Here is a 15813-nt window from a genome sequence, read left to right on the forward strand (position 1 = left end):
CTCCAAATTGGTGATCAACTGTAGTTTCTTTAAGTACGACACTAGGTTGGGCACCTCTTTCAGGAACGTCCGTTGTGACGCCAGCAAGATCTCTACCAAATGAACTGATGTGTCGCTCACCACTGTGATTATCTCCACGTATATCCCGTCCTCGTCGCTGTCGATGACGTCCCGTCTTGGAACGAAACCGAAACCGATTAGTTTCTGCTCTTTTGTTGGCGTGATCTTTTGCATATCGATTGTGTAAAGCATCTTCCCGTGAGGGAAGACTGACCTTAAGAATTTAAGGCAATAAGAATTAAATGAACTCAGAGGCGTTTGTACCCACAATGATGATTATATTTGTCTAAGTTAAGCATGGAAATGCAAGAGAGTTTGAATAAAAGTCATATGAAAGTTATACGAAATTAAAGGAAAACTGAAAGTGTAATAGGGCAATCTAATAAGCTTGCCGCAGTAGCGCGAGCGGAACATGAGAGTAGACACAAGACGAAGACGAGGTGTAACACAAGACGAAGACGAGGTGTAACACAACTCGTCGGCACGTGGATAAACAAGGTACGGATAATTGAATACTCAATTAAAACACGAAGACAGAGATCACTTCTTGAACACAATAGTAGAAATTTAGAGAAGGCACTAGATGAATTAGAACCTGACTGCTACAATCAGATACACGTCGGTAATAGACTTTCTTCAGGCCTTCAGTTCATCAAGAAGCCTCGCATATTGGGAAATTGGTTCATTGCTGTTCAATTACTTGTCACCAATCGGAGATTTTTAATATGGCGTGCTTATGGTAGAATGAAGAGCCACCAATCAAAGATGTTGTTATAAGTGGCGTGATTCTGATGATACATGAAGCGTCAGCGAGCAGGTGTTCATTTAGATCAAACTGCTGCGTACGTTATGGTGTAATATTACAATGGCGCAGTAGTACAGTTGTGCAATTCATACGGTTTTATATATGTGGTCAACAATCATACATAGAATAGAAATATCGTATAAAACGTTCATTGGCTTCGTTACATCAATCCCGGCGGCGTGAGATTACGTCCCGTAATCAGACTGGATGCATGGGAATGGATTCGGAAGATGTTGAACGTTTTGGCGGGCGACAGCATATGATCCGTATGATCTTGAAGAGGCCGCAACTGTAGCAGATGCGTAGGAAGAGTAGTACCAGGATGCATAAGATGCCGGTGAAGAAGTAATTCTCGATTGTTTCCCACCACGATGTATAGGTTCCGACACCAGAAGCCGTCACGAAAATGTTTGTAGCACTAGGTCTACTCTGGAACGTGAATTCTGACGATTGATGTTCATTTATCACGGCAGCTATATCGGCCATGATGTTCATATGGTTAAGCATGTTGTCGGTATATGCCGGGTTACTCTGATGCTCATAGTCGAAAAATTCGACGTTTTCGTAACGGAAAGAGTGTGCGAGCGTTTGTTCAGGCAACACAATTGTGGCTTCGATTTGTTCCCAGGTATTGTTGCTGAAAGCATAGTGCTTGTCATTAAAGTTGACAAATCCATTCGTCCAATAGCAAGGGGAATATTTTACAAGTTCGCAGCCATCGAGGTTAATTGTATAATTTTGGAATTTTGGTTGCGGTCCGCAAGAAGTCAATATAGTCTCAAATGTGACATTTAAGGCTTTACATTGAATCAATACGACCGTCTTTCCGAATGCTTGTAGTTTTGTGCACCGGGGTAAATTTAATTGTGAGGCGGCTAACCATCCATTATATTGAGCAGTTGTAACGGCTCTTTCATGTTTGGCTTTGCGGGCGTCACATTGTACTAATTGAAGTTGTCGTGCCAATTCGTTTTCATGATCGGTGAGTTGATCACGAATATATTGGATATTCGCGGGTATGTTTAAATTTTCCACGCCAAGTGGCGTTTGGGTCTCCAATGTTGTTGAATTTTCCATGAGGGCTACAGTCGTAACGAAGAGTTTGGATTGGCCGACGATTTTAGAGTTTGGAAGAAGTCCTATTGGAGCATTTTCGCTGTATTGAAACGCAGCGCAGTACCGGTGTCAGATGGAAGTCTAGTTGATTTTTGTCGTCTTCGAGTCTGAAAATTTGTTTTTCTCCTGGCAATCGTGTCAGCATACCGATGTCGTCTTGGACGAGTCTGGTAGTTACTTTAGTTTTCTGGGTGTAGGTTTTGTCCCAAATCAGTGTTAAATGATTGTGTGACAAATTGCCTGACGCAGCAGAAGCATTTCCGATAGGTGTTGAGAAGTCCGCATCCTCCTTTTGTTGGAAAAGTTCAACTTTTTCGAGAACACAGTTTATGATTGTCGAATCGATGCTCGGATCGGGCTTCTTAAAACTAAGTAAAATATAGAGAAAAGTAAGAAAAGTGAAAGTAAAAAATATTGTACGGCTTAGAAAAGTCAACGGGGTTTTTTTTCTCCGTCGGCTTTACTAGCTGGCTACGGCAAGAAGGGAGAAGGAAAAAGGGCACTGGAATATAGTTGTGTTTTGAGGGGGAAGGACAACTTATTTTCATAGTATTTCGTATCGTTGGGAAGAAGAAATGGTAACCTTAATTATCGAAAATAGAAAATAAGAAAATATAGAATAGCTTATCGGGGAAGACAAGAAAACAAACGTTAAAAGTTTGCGACGGAAAGAAAATCTGCTGCGAAGGTCCAAGGTCCAAGAGTAGTATTAGTTCCAGGAAAAGGGAGGCGGCGCTAATACTGTACTCTCAGTGTGGGCTATGGACAAGCTGCAGGCCTAAGGCGCTGAACTCACAATGTTTTTTTCCTGTGACAGCTAATAGTTTGCTGTAAAAGCAGACGCATTTCTGTCTGCTTTTACGTAGTGAGTTCAGCGCCTCAGGTAGGAATAAGACAAACTATTTTTGACGGGAAAAACTTAGTACCGTCTTCGCTTAAAAAAATTCCCTTTCCTAAAATAATTTAAATTTAGTGATATTATTAAAAGGGGATATAGTTTAATGAATATGCTATTGATTGATGTAATGACGAAGTCTGGGAAACATTTCCTTGTATGAAAAAAAAATTTCTAAAAAACGGGGTAGTGCCATTAGGTATCCCGTACGCTAAACGCGGTGTTCGGTTAATACATGACTAGCCTGCTAGTCAATCAATCTTATAGATAAAAAATTGAAAAAAATTGCGCTAGATAGGGGATTATTTAATTAACACCTGGGCGTTTTTTAATTTTTTTATCTTCATTTTTTCTGTCCCTTTTTTGCATTTGCTCAAGTCTCCTTCCGCCATAAGACGCCATGTTAAATGGCCCCAAAAACCCCTAGTGTTCCGACACTTTTGGAGGGTACTGTATATTTTCTTTTTATATGTATATGTATATCGGTTGTAAGGATCATGATATACCGCTTAAGTGTATATCGTATCATTATCCCCCCTTTTTTTTTTCTTTCTCTCTTTTTTTTTCCAAGACAAATGGTTATTTACCTACAGTGTTTATTTACTTTGCATAAAAGCATATAAGGATAAAGCGAATAATAGCATGTGATACTGTAGCAGTATGTTGTATTGACGGTTCACAAGACTAAGACTGAGACCTGATACACGACCACGGGGGACTATATAAGGGGGAAAACACTGACGTCATACGTCCGGGTAGCATTGCATACTAACCGGATCACATAACGTGGTCATTGACCACGTGACATCCCCCCCTCTAGCTGCATTCGGCCCCGAATGCATTGCTAAAAAACAAACAACACAAAAAAAAGGTATAAACCGAAAGAAAACCGGGGACACTGCTACATGGTACAGGCCACATGACACCCCCCCCCCCCCCCCCACAAAAAAATCATCCTCATGCCAGATGCTCAAGGGACGACTCCAGCTTGTGCAGTGTCGTCAAGCAAGCCTCTTCATGCGCTGCCATACGATTGTCTATTTCCGTAAGGCAATGCATGGTGTTCCACCGCCGCGCGCGTCGCTTCTCAGCTTCTTCCTCGACGAACTCCTCCACCATCCGTAGGCGTTTCCGAAGGTCGGCCATATTAACGTCTCCTTTTCTCCCTCGGCACCACTGGATACTGCACACAGCCACACTGACCATAAACAACGCTGCTCCCACACCCCATAGCTCGAATGGATATTTATGATGTTCCGCTGCTCGTTTTTCCCTCTCCGAGTCGTCTACTTCCAAAGCACGGATAGTGTTACCAAAACTAGCTGCGTTCTTCAGACTGCCGCCGATCCGTTTCAAGGGCGCCTCTAATGAAGCCTGCAGCGATGAGTTCGTAGATTTCCCGCTCGTCATGCTTCCTTGTTGTTGGGCGTCTGTAGCTACAGCCCAGTTTACCCCTTTTAGACGTGGCACAAAGTCGTTCCCCTTCCTAGTGGATGATAACGAGTGTTGCCTACTGGCCTGCAAAATCCACTCATCAGTTTGAATGGAGCAACCGTGTGGGATTTCGACAATGCCGACCAACGGCAGCTCTGCTTTCGAAGAATCCCTCGAATCTGTCTGTTGAGGACACTCCATTACAAGAGAGCGTAGATTATTCATTGATACTGCCCATGTCCGGTGGCCCAGGTAAATGGCTTCAGGTTCTCTCCATTCTACTACAACATGATCGCACTCCGTCTTCTTTTTGTCAGTATCCTGCAGGAACAGCGCCATCACACAAGTCTTCTTAAAATTTTTCCGGTAGATAGCTTTACTGGGCGGACATACCGAGCTCGCCCTTCCCTGGCAAGAGCGTACCTTGGTTTCCGTCAGTTCAATAAATGTTTGCTGATCCCGCCCTACCGCCAGAATGCGGGAATGGGTGCGTAATGAAGACCCGCGTTACCTGCAGCACTAAACACTGGCAACACAAGTGTTCGATATAACTCAAATGTCTTAGTAATAATCTCAATTATTGGCAGATGAATGAATAGCCGAAGCCCGTTTGTTGTGGCCGCTACGACGACCCGGGCTTCCTGGTATGCCCTCCACAGGTCACCATTCTGCAAAGCAGGTGTTAGTGCCCAACCCATCGCCAAAGAAGCTCGAATTTCTTTAAGAACCGATCGCAGTTGAGTAGGTGGGAAAAGTTCCGGGGGTAGGTTGCCGGTTGCCAACAGGGCGAAACCAATACCGATGTCCTCCAATGCCATGCTGGCCCAGTCTAGAACTCTCTGAGCAGCTCGAAAGGCTTCGTCCACCCTCGTCGTCATAATCACTTGACTCTCTAGGGCGTTCACGGCACTCACCACATTCTGTCTCCATTTGTTGAATTCCTTCTCCAGTGATTGGTGCGCTCTGTCCAGCTGCTGCATGGCCAGTACATGTTCCCCTAGTTCTCGTAATGTCTCATTCACTAACGTTGCTTGATGAGCCACCGCACTCACTATCCCCGACGTTTCTCCTCCCAAGGCCTGCAGCTGACCATTAAGTTCTTCTAGATCTTGACTTGTCGCCACCCCAAACAGCCATTGCAGTGCGGTACCGCCGACGTCGATAATACCTCTCTTGGCCCTCCTGGGCCCTCCGGCCACCGCCTCCCGCAGCGTGTCGTACCGTTCACGTACAAGTCCAAATAGCTCCAACCCGTCCGTCGCCCTTTCCACCATCTGCGCCCGTAACCGTGCACTCCATTTCGTTTCCTTCGCCTGCGATTCTTTCTTCTTGGCCGAGTCGGTGAACCAAAGGTGCAGTTTGTTCAGGGCGTTTTTTATGGGTCCGAACGAGACATCGGTCACTACTACCCACTCCGAGTCACTAAAGAAGACCTCCCCTTGTAAATGGAATATTACTCCATCCCTCACAAAAGCCTCTTGGGAATGTCCTTGACTGGGTTGTACCCCCATCAGCGGTCCCAGTAGTCCTAGCAGAAGGAGAAGAGCCCCTACTGCCGCCTGCGGCATTTGTACGTATCGTACCGGTGGCATCCGGGCTCGTGTCGATCGACGCATCTGATCTTCAACCCTTTCACTTCGAGCTTCTTGCACCTCCTCGTCCCGCGGTAAAGTCTCTCTAGTTTCGGCCTCTCTGACAAATATTTTCATTTTCACCACGTGCACCAGTTCTGTCTGTCGACCACTTGGTCTCTTTACTTCGTAATTTAATGCCGACGCCCGGTGTACCACCACGAATGGTCCTAGCCACCGGTGAAGTAACTTTTCGGCTCTCCGCACCTTCCGGAACGGCTTGTACACCAATACTTCTTCCCCTGGGCTGAATTCCGGTGTAGCTCTTCGAGTTGCGTCATAGTACCGCTTCTGCCGTTCTTGTACCTGTACCAATCGTTCTTTCACCATCTTTCTCGCGGTTTCCAAATTCCGGGCCAGCGTATCAGGATCCTCTGCAAGAGACGTCGCGCGTACTCCCATCACTACATCCGCCGGCAACCGCGCTTCTCTGCCGTAGAGAAGGTAAAAAGGTGTCTTTCCGGTCGATTCCTGAACACTAGAGTTGTACGCGAATGTAATATAGGGCAGAATGTCGTCCCAGTTAGTGTGTGTGCTGTTTATATACATCGATAGCATGTCCCCCAATGTGTGGTTTAGTCTTTCTACCAGGCCGCTTGCCTGGGGATGATAAGGAGTTGTCGTTCTATGGTCCACCTCCATTAGACGCATGACTTCCTTTGTGAACTCCGCGACGAAACACTTTCCACAGTCGGTAACCACCCCCTCCGGCGCCCCATGCCGTAAGACAATCTCCTCGACGAAGAACTCAGCCGCGTCCCGGGCCGTCGCAGTTGGAACGGCCCTCGTCTCTGCCCACTTGGTGAGATAATCTACCGCAACGATGATATTCTTTTTGCCCCCCACCGACACGGGAAAAGGCCCCAATATGTCCATCCCAACTTTTTCGAAAGGTCTCTCCACGCGGATGATTTCCATGTGTCCCTGAGGTTCTACTGGCGGATTTTTTCTTGCCTGACACTACGGACATGCCCGCACGTAGTTTAGTACCTGCTGTCGTAAGCGTGGCCAGTAGTATCTTTCCTCTATCCGCCCTAGCGTCCTCTTCACCCCTAAGTGCGCAGCCCAACGATCGCCATGGTATGCGTCTAAAATCTCCAACCGTTGATCCGGGGGTACGCATAGACGCAACCTCATTCCTTGTTTACCCAAGGTTCGGCGATGCAGTAGTCCATTAATCAGCACGAAATTTTTGTAGGCCACGGCTGTACTCCTTTCCAGTTGCCTGCGTACCTCCACCCATCCCGGGACTGCTCCTTGCATCTCCCTCGTCCAACGACGCTCCTCCTCCCATGCTGTCGTGTATACCGGTAGCAGGTCCTCTTCGTCGTCCTTGTCTTCTATCCCATCCATCGGATACCGAGATAGTGCATCAGCGTCCTCATGGAGCCGCCCACTTTTATACACAATTTCAGGCTGATAGTTCTGTTTGGACAATGCCCACCGTGCCAATCTGCCCGCCAAATCCTTCTTTGTTGTTAACCAACAAAGGGCATTGTGGTCCGTCACCACTTTCACCTTTGTCCCCCAGATGTAGCTGTGGAATTTCTTCACCGCCCAAACCAGGGCTAAGCACTCCTTCTCCGTAATGGAATAATTTCGCTCTGTTCGTGATAATAGCCTGCTGGCAAAGGCAACTGGCCTCTCCCCTTTCTCCCCCTTCTGTACTAAGGCCGCCCCGGTCCCGTATTCGCAAGCGTCGGGATGGATTTCGAAGGACTTTGTGTTATCCCGGTACGCCAACTGCGCAGCTCCCATTAGCGCGTTCATTAAAGCCTCGAAGCTTTCCATGGCCTCCTCCCCCCCAGGTAAATTTTTTTTTTCGCCCACAAGATCGTGTAGCGGGCTGGCGATTTTCGCGAATCCGTCGATAAATCTTCTATAGTACGAACACATGCCTAGAAACGCCCTTATGTTCTTCACTTTCGACGCTCTGGAACCATCCACCGAAGGGTGCGGGAAGTCTCTCACTGCCTGCACTTGCTTCGGATCCGGTGAAACCCCATTTTTACCCACGATATATCCCAACGCCCGTAGTTGTGGCTGGGCAAACGTACATTTTTCCACCTTCACTTTTAGATTTGCCCCTTTCAGACGTCCCAGTAACCCGCGCAGCCCTTGCACGTGTTCGTCCACCGACCGAGAGTACACTACAATATCGTCCAGATAAACTAGACACGTTGTCCATCTGAGACCACTTAATACCACGTCCATCATTCTTTGAAAAGTTCCGGGTGCCGAACACAGCCCCATTGCCATCACCTTAAATTGGTACAGCCCATCCGCTGTGACGAACGCCGTTTTCGGACGGTCTCTTTCCTTAATGGGCACTTGCCAGTATCCTGACTGCAAATCCATGATTGAAAAGAACGCCGCACCTTCCAATCGTGCCAGAGTCTCCTCTATCCTCGGTAGCGGATACACATCACTTATTGTCACTGCATTTAGGCGCCGGTAATTAACACAAAATCTCCACGTCCCGTCCTTCTTTCTGACCAGGACCACCGCCGCTCCCCATGGACTGTTCGAGGGTTTGATAACTCCTGCTTTCTCCATTTCCTTGCACTGAGCTTCTATAATGATTCTCTCCTTCCATGCCCGAGCATGGGGTGATTGCCGAATTGGTTTTGCTTCCCCGGTATCTATTGTATGCTCTGCTGCCGTACACAGTCCTAGTTGGTCTTCGGGCCACGAAAAACAGTCGCCATATTCTACTAACACTTCTCGGATCTTTTCTCTGTCTGTCGGCGCTAATCCTTCTCCAATCCTGCTTTCAAATTCGTGTTCCCGAAGCGCTTCCTTCTCTGCTCCTGCTGTCACGACGGCTCCTGGCGTGTTTCCTTCCTTGATTTCGGTCACCGGCTCGATTATTCCTAACACCGTCCCCTCTTCAATCCATTGTTGGTGGTCCGATAAGTTGGTTATCGCATCTGTCCGATTGTTCCCATGCCGCTAACCAGGACCTTTCCCGTCGACACCCTTTTCGTCCTCTGCAATGCTTGGGATGGCTCCACCAGTGCACTTTCGCCAAACCCTTTCAAATCTAGTGGTTGAGTTGCGACCACTTTCATCAATCGGGGTGGGACCCAGCATCCTTTCTGGACTACTAGTTTCGGTGCTTCCTCCATCGTCTCCTCCACCAGTGCTCCGAGGGCAATGTCTCCAATGAAGATCTCCGGTAGCGCCCCAATCTTCATCCGAGTTCCAAACTTTTCCAACATGTCCTTCCCCAGAAGTAAGTCGATGTCGCCGTCCAGAACCAAAGCCTCCCCCTCGACGGTCATCCTCCCATCCGATACTGACAGTCTTGCGGCTCCTCCCGGTCGAATCTCCTTGCCGTCAACTGATACTAGACGACTTGCGCGCCATGGTGTCACTGTTATCCCTAGTTCTCTCACTAATTTGGGCGAACACACGGACACTACCGCCCCTGTGTCTATCACGGCAGCCACCCGTTTTCCCCAGCACAACACATCCAGTACTACCATCCTCTGGATGTCGATTTTCAGAATTGGCCATGCTAGCACCTCCGGGTCTCCATGCTCTGTCCCTACTAGACCAATTACTTGCTTACCCTCTCCAGCGAATCGCACCTGCCGTTGCTGTTGTGGTGCCCCTCCTTCTCGCTGGGAGCTCGGGCAGTCGCGACGCATGTGTGCTATCCCTTCACACCCGTAGTATACGACCTGTCCGTCCGGCGTCCGACCCCTCAGGCCTCCCTGACCGTTTGCTCTTGTTGGACACTCTCTCCCGATGTGCCCCTCCGTCTTACATCTGCTGCAGATAGGTTTCCCCTCCGGAGTCCATTTCAGTATCGATCGGTTATCCGACCGATACTGTTGACTCTCCGCTCTTTCTCCTTGCTGTGCGGCTGCCCCTGATGCGTTCCTTGATGCCACGGCTCCCATTAGTCCCTCTAGCAATTTTTCTATTCGGTCCATTCTCTCACTTCCCGTCGTTGGTGTTTGTTTTCCGACCACGCCCATCGCCCATTCCTCGTGTCTCGCTCGGGACGTCATTTCCTGATACCGCTTAATTTCTTGGAGGAATTCGTCACATGAGTTGGGTTTCAAACTCCAGAGTTTCTCTAGTAAACTTGGCTTGAGTCCTCTGCATAGGTGCGCCAATTTCGTAGCTTCGGTCATATTCGGGTCTACTCTGCGGCATAAATCCAGGATGTCGTAAAAATACTCGATCGTGGATTCCTCGATTCCTTGTTTGCGTTCTCTCAGATTCGCTTCATTGAATCGGTTCTGATTGACTGGCTTGAATTGCTCCAACAACTGTGTTTTAACTCCTGGTACAACTGGTGGTCCTGCAACATCCTCCCATTCGGCTGCTAGTTGTCCCGCGGCCTCTTTGTATGAGTACCACTTCTGCGCTGCCTCGGACAGCGACAGCTCCACGCGGTCACGAGGTTCTTCATTTCCCCATCGATTATACCTTCCGATTCTCTCGTATCGATGCATCCACTGCACGACGTCTTTCCCGTCCTTCCCCCCGAAGGTGGGTGGGGATTGGAATTTCATCTGTGCGGCCATCGCGTGCCTTGCGCCCCCTTGCTGTTGAGCTGCTCCGAATCCCCGGATGAAGCTGCTGATATTCGATGATCTTCTTCTGAAATCCGCGAAATCCCACTCTGGCTGCTCTTCTCCATGTTCACCCGATCCTTCTTCCTCTTCGGCGTCCTCCCACCGCTCAGTTTCCTCCTCACTGAATGTGAGATGATACTCCTGCCGAACGGATGCCGGTCGCTGCTCCTGTTCGTTAGCCCCGTCCTCTATTTCCCCTCGCTCTTCCGTTCCTCTTTCCCCCGAGCGTCTCGGATTCTCTCCCCGCTCCTTACGTCCTCTTCTCCTATCATCTACCTCCCGCAACCTCGCACCGCTTGTTTCTTGCCGAACTCTTCGGCTCCCGGTTCACTCCTCCGCTTCTTGCCCAACACTTCGGCTCACGGTTACTTCTCCGCTTCTTGCCGAACATTTCGGCTCACGGTTCACTGCCCCGATCCTTGCCAAACACTTCGGATCACGGTTACTTCTCCGCTTCTTGCCGAAATCTTCGGCTCACGGTTCACTGCCCCGCCTTAGCCCTTTTCCCCGTTTTTTTTCCCCGGCGTCTCTCCTTCGTTATGCTTCCCCCGATTGCCCTACGGTCGAAGCCCTGACCCCGTACCCCAACAATTTAAGGTGCTAAGACCAGTTGGGTCGTCGACTCTCAGGGGTCCCTGACAGCCACCGCCTCCGTAGCACAGAATCGAACAGAAATACAACCACAAAAGAGACTTACCAGAGGTTTTGCATCTCCACCATGTAGCAGTATGTTGTATTGGCGGTTCACAAGACTAAGACTGAGACCTGATATACGACCACGGGGTACTATATAAGGGGGAAAACACTGACGTCACACGTCCGGGTAGTATTGCATACTAACCGGATCACATAACGTGGTCATTGACCACGTGACAATATCAATAAAGGAAAACGTAAAAGTAAATATAATGAACATAAAAAAAATTGAAAGGGAAGCTTGAGGGAATACAAGAAAAAAACACACTACAAGAAAGTTAAAATGGATAGAATGGAAAAATTTCTTCTTTCTTCGTTTTCTTCAGTTGTTCCTCATTCGTTTAAGAGGTATTTTGGCCTTTTAGCATCAGGGCCCCCCTGGTGATCGTCTGCGCTGGATCTCTTCTGGGGCGAGTCCCAGTGGCACGAAGTCCATCCATAGAGTGGCGGGTGGCGCCTTTCCGGGTCCAAATCGAGGATCGCCTTTAAGGCGTCAACGGCTTCACGCCATTTTCCATGTAGATTCGGTTGAGGAGAACTCCAGTCAGCTTGTTGGTTCTGCCTTCTGGTCGTCTCTTCTCACGGGCTGCTTCACGAAGCCAATCTTGTGCGTCTTGCTTTTCGCGGACCCCCCCCCCCCCCCCTTGGCTCAACTCTAAGGCGTCTTGCATGTCGAACGGCGCCGGCGAGTCCCTGGCCACGGTCTCCCCGTCGTCGGACGTCGATGGAGACGCCAGGTCTACAACGACGATTTCTTGGAAAGGCAGCGGAATCGCCACCATTGGGGTCCAGGTGCTGCTAACATCGGGCGCAGAAATGGACTCAGGGTTGTTCTCCATGCTTGTCTCTTACACTCTTCTAATTTTTTCGTGAGACAATAAAAAAACTGACGGAACAGCTAGCTTCGTTGTTCTCGGAGAGTACAAAGAAATTGTGTTTTTTCTTCACTTAACGCACGGTTTATATAGTAGTCCACTTGTTATTGTTTTGGCAATAGAAAATTGCGCAGTTTGATGCCATTACATTTCATCACTGTAACGAATCGGTTTCCTCCTATTTCGCTGTAGACGTCGGTTTACATTTTTTGATGCGTTGACGCAGCGTATATAGGATCATTTTCCGGAAATGTTGTTGGATGCTGTTGATTTTCCGCAACATCGCAACTGTCATTTGAGGGCAATGCTCTTCGATCGACAGATGAGACTGTCCGATCAGATTTTCTCCTCGCACAAGTTGTTGACCCATTGAATTGGTGTCTGATATCAATTCTGACACGGCGTTGGATGCAATATTTTGTTGTCTTGCGGCCTCGTCATCGAGCTCGTGTTCACAAACATATGTTGTTTGAGTCGCAATTGACTTGCGGAATGGATTCTCAAATTCCGAGGGGGTCTCTAGTGGCGGGCAATGCTCATGTTTCCATAGCATTGTTTCGTACAAAGGATTTAATCTATTTACATGCGTACGCTGACATATGTACGAATTATCAGCGATATCTACTGTATTATTCGAATAAACTTTTACTATTCTATAAGGCCCTTTATATTTTGAAGTAAATTTCTTACTATCTCCTTCTTTAACTACCCGAATATCCAATAACACCCGATCGCCTATCGCGTATCGATTTTCTTTCGCGCGCTTGTTATATTGTTCCCTCTGGCGCTTCCTAGCTTTTTCGCTTTCTTCTCTAACCCTTTGGAAACTATATCGCAAACGGTCTGTTAAATTTCCTACATAATCGGAAGAAGACTTAAATACTTTGGGAGATGCATCAAGAAATTCATTAATAGGGATTTTTGGGTCTCTACCGTGGAGTAAATATTATGGGGTGTCAAGTGTCGAAGAGTGGACCGAGCTACGATAAGCGAACAAAACATCATCTAACATTTCTTCCTAATTACCATGTTCGCCGTCCTAATTCTTTCCTTAACATGGACGTCAAAGTTCCATTGAACCTGTCGTTCTCCCCATTACTAGCAGGGTTATAAGCGGTGGTTAATCGCTGATCAATTTTCAACTTTAAAAAAAAATAACGAAATAATTTTGACGTTAAATTTGTTCACGGTCAGAAAGAATTGCTTGAAGCATTCCATGTCAAACTATAATAGTTTTATATACACGTTCTGCGGTTGTTTGAGCAGTCTAATCCTTTAAAGCAACAGCCTCAACCCAACGGCTAAAACAATCAGTGGTAACTAAAATATTGTCGCGAGGAGAAAATAGTGACGTGGTTGTCATTTCTGAAAGGACGTGACAACCAACGATCAAATTGCGCACAATGCAGCTTCTCTTGAAAAGATGCTACAACACGCAGATAATTTGATAAAAGTTAGTTATTCTTAGAATTCATGTAACTCTAGAGATAGGGCGTATATCCTTAACGAGGGTATAAAAGTTCATACATTTCTAGCCCTAAGTTAGTTCTTTTCAAGTTCTCAAGTTCTCCCATACTCTTCGAGTTCTCCCTAGTTTTCTTCACGTTCAAGTTAAGTAAAACGCGTAGTAACTCTTCATTTCTGATGTGCTTTGTATTTTCTGTTAGAAATCAATACATTTCATTTACAAAGTAAAGTCCAGTGTGACAATATAACTTTTACCATTGGGTGAAGTTGGCGTAATAGGACCCAAAAAATCCATTCCAATTACATCAAAAGGAGCCTTTGCAATTTCGTGCGGATGCAAAAGTGCTCGATAATTTGAAGAAGTGTTAGCTATGCATACCTCACAAGCCCGGCAATATTCCTTCATACCGCCTCTCATGTTCGGCCAATAATTATTATTTTTGATTTTCATATAAGTTTTATAAAATGCTAAATGCCCACCCATCGGTGCGTCATGTAATTCTTTAAGCACTAGATGGCGTAAGGATAATGGCAAAACTAATTGATAATGAGTGTCTTTCCTTTTATTACTCTGAGATGGCAGTTCCCGCCTATAAAGTGTTCCTTCAATTATCTCAAAATACTCAATTTCTTTTACTCACTCAGGTTTCGATATTTTAAGAATTTCATCTAGTTCTCCTTTCTCTAGATAATTTCTAATGGCTATACAAAGATCATCCTTTTGTTGTTTTTCGCAAATCAATTTAATATCCTCCCCAGTCTGAATACTAGCTACTTTCAATCTCGACAAGCAGTCTGCATCCTGGTGAACACGTCCTGGTCTGTATTTTAACTCATAATTTGTTGCAGCAAGTGAAATCGCCCATCTACCCAATCTTCCATTGTTCTTTTTCTGATTTTTAAGCCATTGCAAGGGACGATTCTCACTAATTATCTCAAAGGGCTTATCCAAGAGATAATGACGGGAATGTTTAATGGCATCTACGACCGCTAGAGCTTCTTTTTCTGTTGTACTTTACTTCATTTCTGCCTTGGTTAATTGTCTACTGGAATACGCTATTGGATGCTCTTGACCGTTTTGAATTTGAGATAAGACGGCTCCAATACCATAGCCGCACGCGTCGGTGAAAAGAATGAGTTTTTCATTAAAATTACGATATACGAGAACCGGCGGTGTAACCAGAAAAGTGCGCCACTTTTCAAAAGCAACTTGTTCTTCCTTTCCCCATGCAAAAGATTTCTTACTATGGTCTTCGTGAGTTAATCTAGTCGAAGGTTTTGCGATTGAATCAAAATTTGGAATGAATCTCCTATAATAACCTGCTAAGCCGAGAAATGACCTCACTTCATCAACAGAAGGGGCGTTTTGTAATTTAATATTTTATCAATTTTTCCCGGATCAGGTTTAATTCCCTCCGTCAAAATAACATGACCTAAATAATTTACCGAATTTTTAATGAACTGGCATTTCTTAAGTTTTAATTTTAAATTGGCATTTTTTAATAAGGTAAAAATTTCCCGAATATCGTTTAAATGATGATCAAAAGTGTCCAAATATATGATGACGTCATCCAAATAAACTAATGCTTTACTACCCAGAAAGTCTTTCAGTACATAATTCATTGGCTTTTGAAATGTGGCAGGTGCATTGCACAAGCCAAACGCCATTCGTTTAAACTCGTAAAGATTGTTCTCTACTACAAAAGCTGTTTTTTCAATATCCGGTTCATCTTCTTGAATTTGTCAGTAGCCGGAGGCTAAATCCAGGGTCGTGAAAAATTTATTTCCATATAATTTATCTAACGTTTCATCAATCCTCGGCATAGGAAAAGAATCTTTTTTTGTAATACTATTTAATTTCCGATAATCAACGCAAAACCTTACTTCTCCGCCTTTTTTCTCTACTAATACCACAGGTGACGCCCATGGGGAATGATAATATTGTATTATATTTGCGTCCCTCATTTCCTGCACTTTATCTTCCAATATCTTTCTTTGGTGGTTCGTAACTCGATAGGGTCGTTGTCGAATAGGGCCTCTTCCTTGTGTATCAATCGTGTGCTTAATGAGATTAGTGCTCCCTAATTCTGAATCTTTTGTTGCAAACAAGTCGTGAAAATCATCCAATAATTTTGAGAGCGGAGCTTGTAATTCAGCGTCGACGTCTAAAATTAAAGCTAGCTCATGTTTTGTAGTAGGCTTTCCCTCTATTTTACATAAAGCAATCTTTCCAATTACGTTA

General features: G+C 46.1%; 2 protein-coding genes across 2 annotated transcripts in view; both read right to left on the minus strand.

Moving 5' to 3' along the window:
* The window catches only part of LOC130701724 (huntingtin-interacting protein 1-like), a 102690-nt gene that overhangs the window by 23747 nt on the left and 63130 nt on the right, over positions 1 to 15813 (minus strand). The gene's annotated exons all lie outside the window — the stretch shown is intronic.
* On the minus strand, positions 3834 to 5636 carry LOC130701715 (uncharacterized). The gene is made up of 2 exons (XM_057523638.2): positions 4822 to 5636; positions 3834 to 4774 (listed from the first exon to the last, which is right to left on the minus strand). The coding sequence occupies exons 1-2, from the start codon at positions 5582 to 5584 to the stop codon at positions 3834 to 3836; spliced, it is 1704 nt and encodes a 567-aa protein (XP_057379621.1). The 5' UTR covers positions 5585 to 5636.

This window comes from Daphnia carinata, chromosome 2 (genome assembly GCF_022539665.2).
Source record: "Daphnia carinata strain CSIRO-1 chromosome 2, CSIRO_AGI_Dcar_HiC_V3, whole genome shotgun sequence".
Classification (NCBI taxonomy): Eukaryota; Metazoa; Arthropoda; class Branchiopoda; order Diplostraca; family Daphniidae; genus Daphnia; species Daphnia carinata.